Genomic DNA, 15160 nt, shown 5'->3' with positions numbered 1-15160 from the left:
GTCACTTAAACTCTCTGATGATGGGGAGTAAGAATCACCAAAGTGCTCTAATTCTGCATCCTCACTTAATACCTCAGTAATAAGTCGTCCCAACTCATTTAGTTCCGTCATTGTTATAAACAACAATTCAAACATAACCTCAATACTAGACAGTGAACATAAACAGCTGTTGCAGTGTGGTTGCAGTTGGAACTTTGTCAAACGATACATGCAAATCTTAATTATTGGTTCAGTGACAAGGTTTCATGTGTCACCTGAAACCATGTCATTCTAGTTTTGTTTTATTTATGTTCACAGATGGAACCTCGGCATTGTAATAAGTCAGAATTGCGTTATTAGCCAGCGCTGTTGTCAGATCAAAAGATAGGGAAGATCAGTTGGAACCTTTTTACACTAATAACTCCAAATATGCGATTTTGTTAGTTGGAACCCTGTCATTCTAACCTAACGCAGTCGTTTAACAAAATATAATTCCCATAAGTAATATTGTTATTTTTTACTATTTTAAACTCTGTATCATAATTTTGTAGGTACTAGGGTAAATCTTTGCTCCAGTGTGAATGACCAAAGACGTTGAGATACGTTAATTCAAAATAAAAAAAGACAGATTAGATTAAGACATAAATTAGAAATTTAAGGATAAATATTATTTCGTTTCAAAAATTCAAAAAAACCGATTAAGGTTTAACAATGTTAGGAAAGTCCAGGACGACTAACGATCTTTTGTTGTCGGAAGCCGGTAGACAGTTATAAAGCCGTAATATTAAAAATGATAAATCTGGAAAAGTTCTTCAGTCAAGTGCATGAAAGTTCATATACTGACCAAAAGCAAATGAAAATAAAAATATTAGTGCAGTATCCTTAAAGAAGCATACCGTCGCTTGGATGCAGAAGTAGCCTAAGTCACAAAATGTTAATTTTAGAGGAGAGCATTTTTTTTGTTTTTTTCTCAAAATATTATAAAATTCTTTTATCAGAAAATTGTATAACAATGTTTAAAAAGCTACTTTCCCTACAGTTCATTGCTTTAACGATAAAAGCCACGTTCTAAAAAAAAGCTGGACATAGACTAGTAAAGTCTCAACTGATGTAGTCTATGTCCAAATTTGGACATAGAATATACTTACATGGAAGTACTTAGGCTAGTTCTGATCAATCCATAATATCAATAATCTAATCATGTAGTAGGTATAGGTATAAATAATTTTAACACAAACAGTGTACTTACTTATAAATCGTATATTGTCGGCTTTCAGGTTTAACAAATAAGTTTCTGAAATTATTAACAACTGGGCCGTGTTAAAAAAAGATAGAAAATATTACTACTTAAAAAATCAAAGAGATGGAACAAAATAGAAAATAAAACAAATAAATTTAACTCAAAATTAGGAACTAAAATTAAACAATTATGAATATTTAAACATCAATATCTGAATCTTCCCCTGTTCGTTTTCCATCATAAGGTAGGTTTTTAAAAAAATCATGATATTGACATGAAATAACTTTCTTCTGGCAAAGAAATTGCAAATGGTCGTATTTCTTTTTCGTTAATGGAATTTGCCTCGTAGAGTTTGGCTTCAGTTCAATATCTTCTATATTAATTTGAAGTGTCTTTCTACCCTTTTTGGCCAGATTAATTTTTTTTAAATTCAATGTCTTCAAAATTGTATTTAAAAAAACACATATTTGGATAGTCTGGCCGGGTTTGTAGAATTCGTAATTTGTTCCAGTAAACTTTCTCATTACATTCATCCTTGTCCCAATTAATAGATGTTTTTGCTAGAAGTTCTTTTAGATCAAATATATTTTCTTGGTCTCATTCAACGACGTTATACGGGTTGTTTCTCTTTGCAGTTCTGACAATTGTGTACCATTCATGAGGAGAATAGACTGGAATATTACGTGATGCTCTTTCAATCACACTATGAATACTGTATCCCTCGTTTTGTGTGTGCCCTCGTTCCAGAAAGCTATGACAAATTTTTACTTTATATAATTGAGAAATGTAATTGTATAATGAAAATAAGTATTTATTTCTATTTTGTCCGGCACAATTGTCAGAAAAAAATGAAAACTCATTTCTACCGTGTTCAATATTACGCTTTATAAAATTCAAAAGGCAACTACCTATTTCACAAGAGCCTCTCTTGCCTATGGTTTCATACCACATATAACAGTTGCATTCTTTATTACCCATATTGAAAATAGTAAAGTTATAAGTTGACAATTTTAGCTTATAATACGCTAATCCAACTTCCGACTTTGTTGGTACCTGAAATATTTGTTGTAAATCAAAAACTGCGCAACAAATCTGTTGATTCTCCTCAGCTCTTTTTTTTTCTGCATCCTTAAATTATCTGGCTAAATTCTTGTTTTTCAAGTGCAGTTGATACATTTCTTCAGCTGCTAATTTCTCTTCAGTAGACGATTGTTCGAATCTATGGCAAATATCGCACAAGTCTTTCTTTGGCTGAAAGAATGACATATTAAAATCTGAATTAAAGACAGCCCTGTATATACTTTTCGTTGCTACTTCAGTAATGTTCATATCGGAACAGTATTCCTTGTATAAAGAATACATTCTGGATATATTAAGAGATGCTGGTAAATACAAACGTGTTGTGTTTTTTCTGCAATAGTGACTTTCAATTGTCTGAAAGGAATTTATATGTTCTCGAACGGATTCTTTGACAGATTCGTTGAGTAAGGAGTTTTGCAAGCCTTTCCTCTTCTGTCTTCGGAAATCGTACCAATGAAACAAGTTTTATTAAGTACAGTTTTAACAACCTGGGCACTTATACAAAGAGTATGTAAAAAGAAAATCTTACACACAGGTACTTTGATGTTGTCCTTTATGAAATAATAATCAAACGTGAATGTTCTTCTACTATGTTGGTTTGAAAAAGGCGATTCTTCATTTTTCTCTGCAGCAATATTTATCTTCTTTCGGCTAATTCTTGTTCTTTCTTTATTTTTTCTTTGCACTAATTTTGAAATGAAATCTCGTTGTCTGTTGATGTCTCCAAGATTCCAGTAACGACCAAATATAGATTGCCTTTCTTCTTCAGAAATCTTTTCGATACATTTCATTCTACAATGACATGGATCTTTCATTTTTCGGGATGGTTGAAGTTTATTTTTCCAAGAGTTGTATTCCTTTCCGCTATTTCGAGATGTCTTTATTATATTTCTTCTCCAGGAAATCGGGTTTCTTTTTCTTTTGCGAGACTTTCTTATTGATACTTCTTCTTGATCAGGTTCCTGATCCAACAAAACAAATTCGGGATCATTTTCATCGTTATCGGAAGCATAAAGATCAGACTCAGAGGATGACATGTCCAAATAATTTTCCAACACATTCGTGTTAACCAATTTGACAGATCTGCTAGGTTTGGAATCACAAGATTGGTTAAACAGTTTTTTTGGCGATGCTTTGTGATGCTCACTGGGTCTGAAACTATTAGCTTCTTCAGTGTGGTTTGGTTCGTTAAAAAATATTTCTCGGCATGGTTTTGTCGGTGTCTGATTAAATGAATTGGAATTAAAGTATGTTGAAGTTTCCCAAAACTGTTGTAGAACAGGCGATGGTTCTAAATTTACAAAATCCATTAACTTAATGGCATATTTTGGAATGGAAACGTCATCGTTGGACTCTGAAGTTAACATTTTATCTGAAACAACAATAATTTGTTTATTGCCATAATAGTTACTATTATCTAAAACATTTTATTGAGAAACAAACTTTAGGCCTACTCACTATAGGGTAATTAATAATAATAAATAAAATAGCATTTTTTAAATAATTTCTCATTTTTATCAGTAATATAATTTTATTAGATAAAAAATGATAATTTTTGGCGTAGTCTCAGGTTCATGCATATAATCTAATCAAAAAATAATTTATTCAAAAAGGCCATTTAAATAAAATATTATAGCCAAATCCAATATGACATTTGTCTAGGGTAGTATATAATAATGAGTGACTTTACCCTAATATTTGGTTGATATTAACAGTGCCACTGAATAAACAGCTACTATTTGACATAATAAAATAAAAATAGGAAAAGAAAATCACATGAACAATAAATTTTTGTCTTACCTGCACACTGGTTCTTCTTCACTTCAAGCAACTGAAGTATTTTTGTATATCGTGAGTTCAGCTCCAATGATTTTTGATTAAACATAATTTAAATTCTTATTGAGCTATCTTAAATCGCGAATAAGTTTATGTCCTCAATATATATACGTAAATTTATGCAGAACTAGTCTATGTCCGGCTAAGCGACGGAGATACGATCGGTTTGCTGCGGCGCTCTTACATAGACTGATTCTGCATGAAAACTGACAACGGTACGGAACATAGGCTAGTTCAAGTTTTGATCGATATGAGCGTTAGTTGTAAAGATGGACATACAATACTTCTGCATCCAATGTAATGATGCTTTTACTTTCAAATGGACCTAAAATATCAAATTAGGCAAAAATGGACATAGGCTACTTCTGCATTCAAGCGACGATACATCTTTCTAAATTTTGAATTTGGATGTGAATAAAAAAAAATTATATAATACAAAGACATAATTTAAGCCTTCTATTACAGAGGGACAGACGGGCTTAAGAATAAAAAGATCATGTAATAGCATTGTAATAGCCAAACGGCTAGTATGAATGTTAAAAGGGGTTAAAGACCGTGCCCAAATAAAAACCGTGTATCATAAGCAGGAATACTTTCGTCAGTACTTTTTAATATATCATTAACAAACAACAGATCAGTAATGCGTCAAATCATATTAAACTAGTAGCCTCTTTTTCTTCTTCTTCTTCCTCTTTATAAGCAATTATTATGCTTGTTTATTGGTGGATTAATATCTCTATGGAAGGTTGTCACTCCATCTTTTGCGCAGTCTTCTGTAATTCTTCTCAGTACTCTCATCTCTGCCGTTTCCAGTGGCCTTTGCGTTGTGGCTGTGTTGGGTCTTGTTTATAAGACATATGTCATTATTGGTCTTACACTGGCTTTATAAATTCTTGACTTTATCTCAGCGTTATGTGGCTGTTTCGCCTTATAGTATTATTAAGGCATCCTACCAGTCTATTTGCTTTTTGTACTTGATCTCTCACTTCTTTGTCCAGGTCTCCATAGCTAGACAGTGTAATGCCCAGGTATTTATTTCCATTACTTTTTCAATACTGATGACATCAATTTCTATTTTACATCTGGCTGATTTTTTGCTGTCTACTATTGTTTTAGTTTTCTGAGATGGAATTGTCATATTAAATTCTTTTGCTCTTATGTTAAATCTGTGGAACATTATTGGGAGACTATCTTCATCTTGGGTTATCAATGGTCTGCGTAACAGAGTATTTTTAATTTGTTTGTTTCTCATTCTGTATCCTCTTCCTTTGTTAACACTTTTGTCAAGATATGTTTGTAAGGACAGCAAACAAAAAATATCACAAATACTTCAGAAATACTCCCAGCGGCACAACTTGACTTACAAAGATGCAAAACACTCAATAGAATGCGTTAAGGAGTTAAAAGTGTCACCTCGGGGGAACAAATAAGGGTCTAACCACCTTCTGTTGTCTCCGGGTGCTCTGTAGAGGGCTTCGAATATACTGTCAAGAGCTCCTCTACTTAAGTCCATTTTCGGGTTATGGACTTGGAAAATATTTATATCTTCGGTGTCTTGCCTTGAAAAAGGCAAGATATTTCTTACACAACAAATTCCTCGTCGAAAATGGTACATTAGGTTGTGGTCTTCCGATGGCTTGTCTTGAGAAAGACAAGATATTTTCTTACATGACAAAGGATTGTCGAAATAAAAACACCAAGTTAAAGTTGAAAATAACTCTCAGCCACAGAGTATGGAAAATAGAACAGGAGCAGAGCCCCGAGAGCACTAAGCTCTCGGAGAGCCCATGAGGGACTGACTTGGCTGACCTGAAAATCGCCAATATTTATATGCGCTGATCGAGCGATAAATAGGGATTTCCAGGTCAAGAGCCAATGGGAAAATTCGAGGCGGGGCGATGCGCATCGAAATGCGTACTAGTCCACAGACTATCGCATTCGATGACAAAAGATCCAAACAAAAATGATATCCTGGGAACACATCGAGTGAGATGACAGCTATGCATGCGGTGTGACCCAATTATTGAAACAACTATTGCAGCTTCCTCTCGTAAACTCTGAGTAAGACTGCTTTGATAAAGACTTAATGAAATGCAACGACATTAGCTTATGTCATCCACTGGCTAAACGAGATATGAAAGTTTTATTATTTTAATTCATATTTATATGGAGTTTGGAGTTATATCAATTTGAATATACCTATTTTACTTATAATAATTTTACTGCACTGTATTTAAATTTTTAATTTGAATTATTTTAACTTAAACTAATAGATTTTTGAGTAACAATAGAAGAATAGAAATAAATAAACAAGCGTTTTAATAAATATAACGCTTACAAAATTATTAATTTATAATAATATATAAATTTGAATCACAGTCTTTGTGTTGACATATTCTATAGTGTATTTTTATGTATGAGAGAGTAATAAAACAATAAATTATGTATGCAAATCCCTAAACTGTTGATACGGGTGACTCAATGAAAAACAGATATTTGTCAACAAGTTTACAGAAGTATATAGGAAAACAATTTTAAATTGAGTATGACCACCAGGTATAAAGATTGGAGCAGAATAGAATACAATAGTTGTGAGGGTTACTAATCCCTAAATAAGGTTGCCAGTGTCGGAGTGATGGAGGTTAACAGGTACTAATGAATTTGCAAGAAATGTAAGATGTTTATTTTATTGGTTATATATAACCAATAAAAGTTTAATAAGTACCTACCTATTTGCAAAATAAAGTTTAATTCTTTAGATAAAATAAAACGTTTTATTTTATCCATTTGCAAAATAAAGTTTAATTCTTTGCCTATTTGCAAAATAAAGTTTAATTCTTTAGATAAAATAAAACGTTTTATTTTATCTGAAATGAGTGCATTCCACGAAGTAAGGGTTTCAACAATCAAACATTTAATTCTTTAATTCCAGGAATCTACGATAGTAATTGACTAGATAATTACCTTCTAAACTTATTCCACAGAAAATGTGATAGTGGGTTTTTCCATTTTGTATATAGGAAGGTCCAAGTGGCGTATTCAAAATTCTTAACAGTTCACTAAAAGTAGGTACTTCAGTTGCAAGGTGCAGTTTATTGTGTATACTAGTGTTATGGAAAATTTGGAAGTGCCGTGTAAACGCCGAAAAATTGGTCCTCTAACAGTTAATGAAAAAACATTAATATTTAATTGTTTTAAATCATTTACAGACAAACGTTTATGTTGATGAGACCGTTGAGTTAGTTAGCAGTACACTTGGTGTTGGGAAATCTACGATTTACAGAGTTATTAAAGAAGAGAAATGTGGTAGTTTTCAAATGCCACGTAATGCTCCAGGGAAACCAAAATTTCAAATAGAATATCATTTTAAAGAAGGACTTCGACGGAAAGTGCATGAATTCTTCTTTAGACAAGAATTTCCAACATTGGATAAAGTTCTTGTCTCAGTTCGAGATGATAAGGATTACCCAGAAATGAGTCGAAGTACGTTATGGAAACTTTTAAAAGAAATAGGCTTCCGCTGGAAAAAGAATCCCAGAAAGTCTATTTTATTAGAAAGAAGCGATATTGTCATATGTAGAAGACATTTTCTAAGAACCATAAAGGAAATGAGAAACCAAAAAAGAAAAATATTTTATCTTGATGAAACATGGATCAACGAGGGTCATACACCAAATAAATTTTGGCAGGATGAAACTTTTACAAGTCAAAGGCACGCTTTTGTAAATAACTTATCTACTGTTTTAAACCCACCATCAGAAAAGGGACGCAGGCTGATAATAGTACACATTGGCAGTTCAGACGGTTTTGTTGAAGGTGAGTTATTAACTTTTGAATCAACTCGTACCGGTGACTACCATGATGACATGAACGCTGATGTCTTTCAAGAATGGTTCGAACAAATGATAGATCTTCTTCCTAAGAACTGTGTAATAGTAATGGATAATGCAAGTTATCACTCCAGACTTATAGAAGGACTGCCCACAACCAAGTGGTTAGAAAAAGACTTGCAGAATTGGCTGAGTTCAAAAAATATTACGTACCATCCCGGATCTATAAGAAAGGAACTTTATTCGTTGTGTGCCCTTCATAAAGAAAAATTAAAAAAATACGAAATTGATGAAATTGCCAAAAATCGTGGAATGACAGTACTTAGATCCCCACCATATCATTGTGAATTAAACCCGATTGAACTGGTATGGGCACAGATAAAGAGTGAAGTTTCAAGAAAAAATACCACTTTTAAAATTCATGATGTTAAACAGTTGTTTTTGGAGGTCGTAAATAATGTAAAACCTGAAAACTGGGAAAAGGCAGTAAATCACACTATTAAAGAAGAGGAAAAAATGTGGAAGCTGGACAATATTACTGATAAAATGATCGAGCCAGTTATTATAAATCTTGGTTCTGAAAGTTCATCTTCTGAATCTGATTTGGATTTGTAACAAGTAGCTGTAAGTTTTATATTAATATTTTTATTCATCTATTTAACATACCTTAGACGGTTTTAAAAACTCTTTTTCTCTTTTGTAATTTTTAAAAATTAAAAAAAATGTGAATTTTTTAAAACCCTTTTTAATGTAGACCAGTCAGTTCTAATATAGTGTGTGATAAAAGAGGTCACTTTTGTTTACATACACATAACACTTTATAACACTGAAATAATTCATTTATTTTTTACAATTATTCAAAGTAATTTTTCAATTAATCTTGAGCACGCCCATGGAGTGGTCGGAGCTACCAGTTAAAATTATGCTAATTACTCTCTCGTTCATAAAAATAAACTATAAACAGGTAGGATATGTATGTTAGGATGGAGCACTAGCGAACAAATTTTAAGTTTAAGACAGATTTCCAAAAAAATACGGAATTTCAATATACGCACACATGTGTGGTTTATGGATTACAGTAAAGCATTTCACTGTACCATATAAGATAAAATGTGTGAAATATCTAGGGGATATAGGTCAAAATCGTTTAGTGTTGGTAACAACTTAAGGTATGCCTCATACTGTTTAATGTATAGATAAGCCATTACGCGAAGCAATCTCAGAAGGAAAAATGGTCATATCTATTGGCGGCAGAAGAATCAACAAATTAAATGACGCAATGCTGTTCGCCGAATCCATAAAAGAAATGACGGAGCACCATGAGTAAAGTTAGTTTTTAAAGCAGGGCTTCAAAATAAATAACAAAAATTAAAAAAAATTATATATAATCATAGATAAAAGAAATAAGAACCAGCTAGAAATTGTCGTCAGAATCAATGACATTAAAGCGATGAACCAATTTGCATATGTTGGTAGCCTCATAAATAATTTTATAGGATTTAGTCAATAGATCAAACATAAATCAGCAGTGGCCATGGGAACAATAACAAAACTTGCCAAAAAAATCACAGCATCACCATACATACAAACAGGATGCTTGTAAAAACAATGCTCTTTTCTTTTTTTATGGGTCCGAATGCTAGTGCTTAAGGAATTTGTTTGATGAACGCACTGAAGACGCGTTTAAAATGTTTTCTTGGCAAAGAATATTGCAAATACCCTGGACCGCAAGAAAACGTAACCCTGGGTCTAGAGCAGCGGTCCGCAACCCTGGGGTCGCGAAAGATCTTTATGGGGTCGTCAAAAAAGTAAAAAAGTCAACAAGGTCCTGTACTGATCGAATTTTATTAAGGTTTATGCTTAAAATATAACCTTTTTTTACTTACACAATTACACAATGTCTTTAAAACGGAGAGAATTGAAAATACCTGTCCAGTCCCGCCCGTCACAACCTCGCAGCTCCCGCGGCTGCGCCCCCACCTCGATCTCTCTTTCTTCGTTCAGTCCAGCTACTCCAGTCAGTTTTTCTGTTCAGACTAAATTGATTTCAAAGATTACTTCACTAGAAAGTTTTTTTAGAAGATTAGTGTTCTCGTGGATAAACACGCACACGGTAAGTAACTGTGCACTCCTACTTAGAAAATAAACTGAGGCGTCATCGCGGCGCGGCCATGTTGGACGCGTGGGTTGAATATCAAAACCATAATTTAATACGTATTTATTATTGCAGTTAACAATGGATAAGTGGCTAATAAATCGCACATCTAAAGATGCAGGTGGCGGAAGTCCTGATAACGCATCACAAAACAAAAGAATTAAACACATAGTCCTTAACAAGAGTGTCATCTGATGTGTGTGAGTGCCTCAGATTCTACCATGACAACTACTGTTACGAGTAATATGAGTCGTGAAAACAATGCCTCCACTTCAAGTACTAGTAGTGTTATTACTATCGATGACAGCAGAGCAACATTTAGTTCCACTACTATAACCATTAGTCATAACAGCGATGATTGTAGAGCCATTGTACATTCAACAGTCACATCTACCGTACACATCGATACAGAGAGTGACGCTTCAACTTCAACTAAACAAAAGCAACAGCTATATCGGAGACAACTGGGAAGCGTCAACGCATTTTTAAATAATCGTAAGTACATCCAGTTTGGTTTTAAATGTACAGTGTTTAATTTTGAACAACGTCCACAGTGCGTTGTTTGTTCGGAAGTTTTGGCAAACGAGAGCATGAAGCCGGCCCAATTGAAAAGGCACCTAGAAACTAAGTATCCACATTTAAAAAATAAAGATGAATCTTATTTTAAACGACATGCCACCAAACTAACGTCACATCAGGTTAATTTTTAAAAATACACAACAGTTAACCAAAACACCTTTTGCTTTGCCTTTTTGATTGTCAAAACTAAAAAACCTCACAACATAGGCGAGACGCTCATTTTGCCAGCTGCAATGAAAATGGTTTCGATCATGCAAAGAGAACAGTATGCCAATGTACTGAAAACAATTCCACCATCAAGTGACACTGTTCATCGTCGTATCAATCTACTTGCTGATGATATCAAAATACAACTTATAGATCGCGTGAAAGGGAGTCCCTATTATGATATTCAGCTGGATGAAAGCACTGATGTAGCTAATGTAGCTCAACTTCTAATATTTATCCGATACCGATATGAAAACGACATATGCGAAGATTTGTTATTTTGTCAAGGACTAAAAGGAAGAACAACCGGTGAAGCAATTTTTAATGCAGTTAATATCTTTTTTTAAATCCATGATATAAAGTTTAGATCCAGGATTTAAAGCAAAAGTAACTGAGATTGTACCTCACGTAGGCTTTATTCACTGTATGATTCATCGTGAAGCACTCGCAGCAAAACATTTGCAACCAGATATAAATAAAGTGTTGGAACAAGTCGTAACAATAATAAATTTTAATAAAGCTCGCGCATTGAACAGTCGCCTTTTCAAAATAATGTGACGCGAATTGGGATCAGAATACGAAGATCTACTGTTATAAATACGTACGGAGGTCAGGTGGTTATCGCAAGGAAAAATACTCCAACGTGTATTTGATCTCAAAGATTAAATCAGAATATTTCTACTTGAACGGGAACCAAAGCTAGCGGAATATTTCTTAAATGAAAATTGGCTGTCAACAGTTGGCTATTTTTCGGAATTTTTAAAAAACTTAATGATTTAAATCAATCGTTGCAAGGAAAGGGTACAAATGTATTGATTTTGGCTAACAAAATAAAAGTTTTTTGTATCAAAATAAGTTTGTAAATAGACGAAATCAGTGCTGAAAACTACGAGATGTTTGTATGTTTGGAGAAATTTTCTGAAGAAAACAATATAAAGCTCGTAGAAGAAACTAAAACCAAAATCATCATGCATCTTACAAGCCCTAAGCAAGACTTGGTAATACGATTCCCAGATACATCACACGGCGACCAATGGATAATTAATCCATTCACTTGTGATCTTAACACTGTGAAGATAAACTTAAAAGAAAAAGAGCAGCTGATCGATTTATTGTCCGATGAAAGCCTTCGATCTATTTTTAAAACCACGGATCTATCCAAGTTCTGGATAATGATGGAAAAGGAATATCCACTGTTACACAAAACATCTTTGCTGAAATTGCTGCCATTCGCATCTACATACCTGTGCGAGACAGATTTCTCCACATTGACTGCTATAAAAACAAAATATCGCTCCAGACTTAACGTAGAACCTGATTTGAAGGTGTCCCTTTCTGATATTATATCACCAAGAATTAATATACTGACTGCGTGCAAGCATAAGGTTCACATTAGTTTGTAAACTGACGTATATGTACCTATTTTTTAAAAAAAATAAAATGTTAAAATAATTGCTTGTCTCATTTAATGCCATTATAAATATTATGTTAAATGCATAGTTTGCTCTAATACTACTTTCAAAAATAAATAAACTCTTCAACATAATTTACGAAATAAAAACAGCTAAGTACAACATGGGATAATTGAAGTTTACCTTAATTTCGTCCTGAACTAACCTTTGCACTTGTTAATTTGGTGATTTTTTTCTGGGGTCGCTCATAACTCTTTTTTTAATTTTGGGGTCGCAATATCAAAAAGGTTGCGGATCGCTGGTCTAGAGAACCTAAAATTGCAGGGAACGGTGAAGCAGCGAGAGCCCGGGAAAGAACACCAACCTTTGCTTCAAGTTTGCACATGCAGACATAGAAAGAGGAAAACAAATCACAAAACATGATTAAGAATTTAAGGTGGCACGATATACGAACTGGACAACCGATTAAAAAAAAAAGAATCTTTGTGCACATAATTTACTTTAAAGTTGCAAAATGTCAGTGATCTATAATAAATAATGTCTTAGTAATTGATAAAGTAATATCTATCTTTGTACATTTAAGCCTGAGCATAGTAACTTTTCTCTCAAATAAAGAAAGTAACACTTTTTTCAACTTTTTCCAGTTGTTAATCGATGATAAAACTTTAATATGAAACTTTCATAAAGCACCACACAAAATCATTACGTATACAGCATGATAGAAATCTGTGGAATAAATTTGATGGTTCGCATATAGAAAAGTCAATAGCAGAACCTCCACCCTTTCTTATGTCAAAACGGGTGTCTTGTCCAATTGTTCATCATTAAGTAGATTTAGGTTGTATTTTTCCAGAAGGGATTCTATTTTACTCGTTAATTTTTTTGAAACTCATAAAGGGTTATGTGCGTTGAAGTCTCCGACAATTAGTCGTGGAGTAGGTATTTAATCTAAGAGCTCCGATATTTCGTTATGGTTAGGTTCTTGGTTGGGGAGAATGTATATGTTGCATACAGAAGAGGTAGTTACGTCTTTGATTCTGACTGCAATTGAATCGAGTTTGATTCTAATGGTATTTTTATACTATTAATATCGTTCTTTATGTATATTGCTACTCCTCCGCTGACTATTTTAGCATCTTGTTGATTTTTAAAAAAACAATGAAAGTTTTTTAGTTTAAGTACAGTGTTTAAAATTAGTTTCTTGTAAACATAGAATCATTGGTCTGTATTTTGAGATCAGTATTTGCAACATTTCTAAATGGGTGCAATACCCATTTAGATTCCATTGAATTAAACTGCTGAATGTTATTATTATGTTAGTATGTGTCTATAGAGGTATCGCTGTCTGCCTCAATATGGAAGTTTGGATCATTTTGTCAAAGAATTTTATTTCTTATTCGGGTGCATCTACTTTAAATTTTTCTGTCATTTAGTTTGAAGTATATTTTTATCAGTAGATCTGTGACTTCAGAAATTTCATTGGTACATATTCTTGCAATACTTAGTGGGTCCGAAGATCCCGTGCAGTTTTCGAAGAAATCTATTAGTTGTTCATAGTTTAAGGGATAATTAGAATTTTGGTCGCTAAATAATTCTTCTGTTGGTTTCAGCATTTCCTCTAGCGTCTTTTTTGGTTTCTTTTGTTGGTTTAATTTAGTCTTCTTCTCTTTGTTTTTGGGTAATTTAAAGATGTGTTCTGATGAAGGAGTTGGGGACGGTGTAGAACACTCAGAAACTATGCGTTTTTGTGGTACTGAATCTGTTTCTATTTGATTAGTTAGGAGTTTTGTACTTGGTGTTTCATGTTGCACAGTTTGTTCGTTCAGTTGGGTTTGCTTTTGTTGGATGGCACTAGTTACTTTTTAAGTCACCTGATTGTTACTATTTTCCATACAGTTCTGACCTGTTTCTATATTGTGAGGTATGGAAGTTGTGTCGTCTGATACAGATACCTTTGCTGTACAGTCTTTTGCTAAGTGCTTGGTGTTTTTGCATATTTGGCAAGTCTGGTTATGTAAAGATAAGTATATTCTATATGATGTCTCCTCATGAGTAATAACAAAAGAATCGCGTAAGGTATGGTTGGTTAAAGGGGATATGTAGACTTGCCGCCTACAGCTTAATATATGCTGGAATTCAGGACTTAAAGTCTCTATCCTTAGAAACGATAGGGGTAACAAAAGTTTGACACCAAGTGCTTGCAGTTCAGATTCTAAGATTAAGTGTGGAATGGACGGACATACGTTAGAAAGTACTAGTCATTGGCTAGGGATGATTAGTCGACGTGCTTGTAAAAGTTGTTGATTAATGTTGATGTTTCCGTGGTTGGAAATAAAATCATCGACCAATTTTTCATTTGCTAAGTAAATGCATATTCTGTTGTTAGATAGCCTTGAACAGAAAATAATATTGAGTGATCGAATTATTAAGCTTAAACTGTGAAGGTAATCTTCAATTTTAGTGTTGTCTATTGTATCAAAAACGATTGCTAAATTTCTTGACGAAAAAACACTAGTAGTTGGTTGTCTGGTTACGGTAGAGTAACTTTTAGATTGTAGAGGTTGATGGTCTGGTACAGAGAGTCTGGTACGTCAACTCAACCTAGAGAACTAGAGAACCTAGAGAACTAGGTTGAGTTGACGTAGATGATGATGCCATGATGTGGATATTATTATTTTGTATGCCAAAATATTAATTAATTGGAGCCAGAAAATACTGGCCTATTTATATAATTGTCGATATTAGTTGAAATAAAGGTACCTTACCAATGTTTATCATTAAAATAAAACACATTCACAAAACGCGTTTTTAATCTTTGCAAAAACAGATAAACGAATAATTA

General features: G+C 33.4%; 2 protein-coding genes across 2 annotated transcripts; both read left to right on the top strand.

Moving 5' to 3' along the window:
* The first annotated feature begins 10938 nt into the window (after nucleotides 1–10938).
* Nucleotides 10939–11253, top strand: LOC140446607 (zinc finger BED domain-containing protein 5-like). Its single transcript, XM_072539180.1, has one exon. It carries the CDS (start codon nucleotides 10939–10941, stop codon nucleotides 11251–11253), a length of 315 nt encoding a protein of 104 aa, XP_072395281.1.
* A 546-nt stretch (nucleotides 11254–11799) lies between these two features.
* LOC140446606 (protein FAM200A-like) lies at nucleotides 11800–12309 on the top strand. Its single transcript, XM_072539179.1, has one exon. It carries the CDS (start codon nucleotides 11800–11802, stop codon nucleotides 12307–12309), a length of 510 nt encoding a protein of 169 aa, XP_072395280.1.
* Nucleotides 12310–15160: the final 2851 nt, after the last annotated feature.

Source organism: Diabrotica undecimpunctata, chromosome 7 (assembly GCF_040954645.1).
Source record: "Diabrotica undecimpunctata isolate CICGRU chromosome 7, icDiaUnde3, whole genome shotgun sequence".
In the NCBI taxonomy this organism is placed as follows: domain Eukaryota; kingdom Metazoa; phylum Arthropoda; class Insecta; order Coleoptera; family Chrysomelidae; genus Diabrotica; species Diabrotica undecimpunctata.
Note: the sequence above shows the minus strand (reverse complement) of the source record. Positions and strands in the feature narration are given on the sequence as shown.

Excerpts from the sequence above, each read along its gene's own strand:
- LOC140446607 (XM_072539180.1), top strand. The coding sequence starts at position 10,939 with ATGGTTTCGATCATGCAAAGAGAACAGTATGCCAATGTACTGAAAACA.
- LOC140446606 (XM_072539179.1), top strand. The coding sequence starts at position 11,800 with ATGTTTGTATGTTTGGAGAAATTTTCTGAAGAAAACAATATAAAGCTC.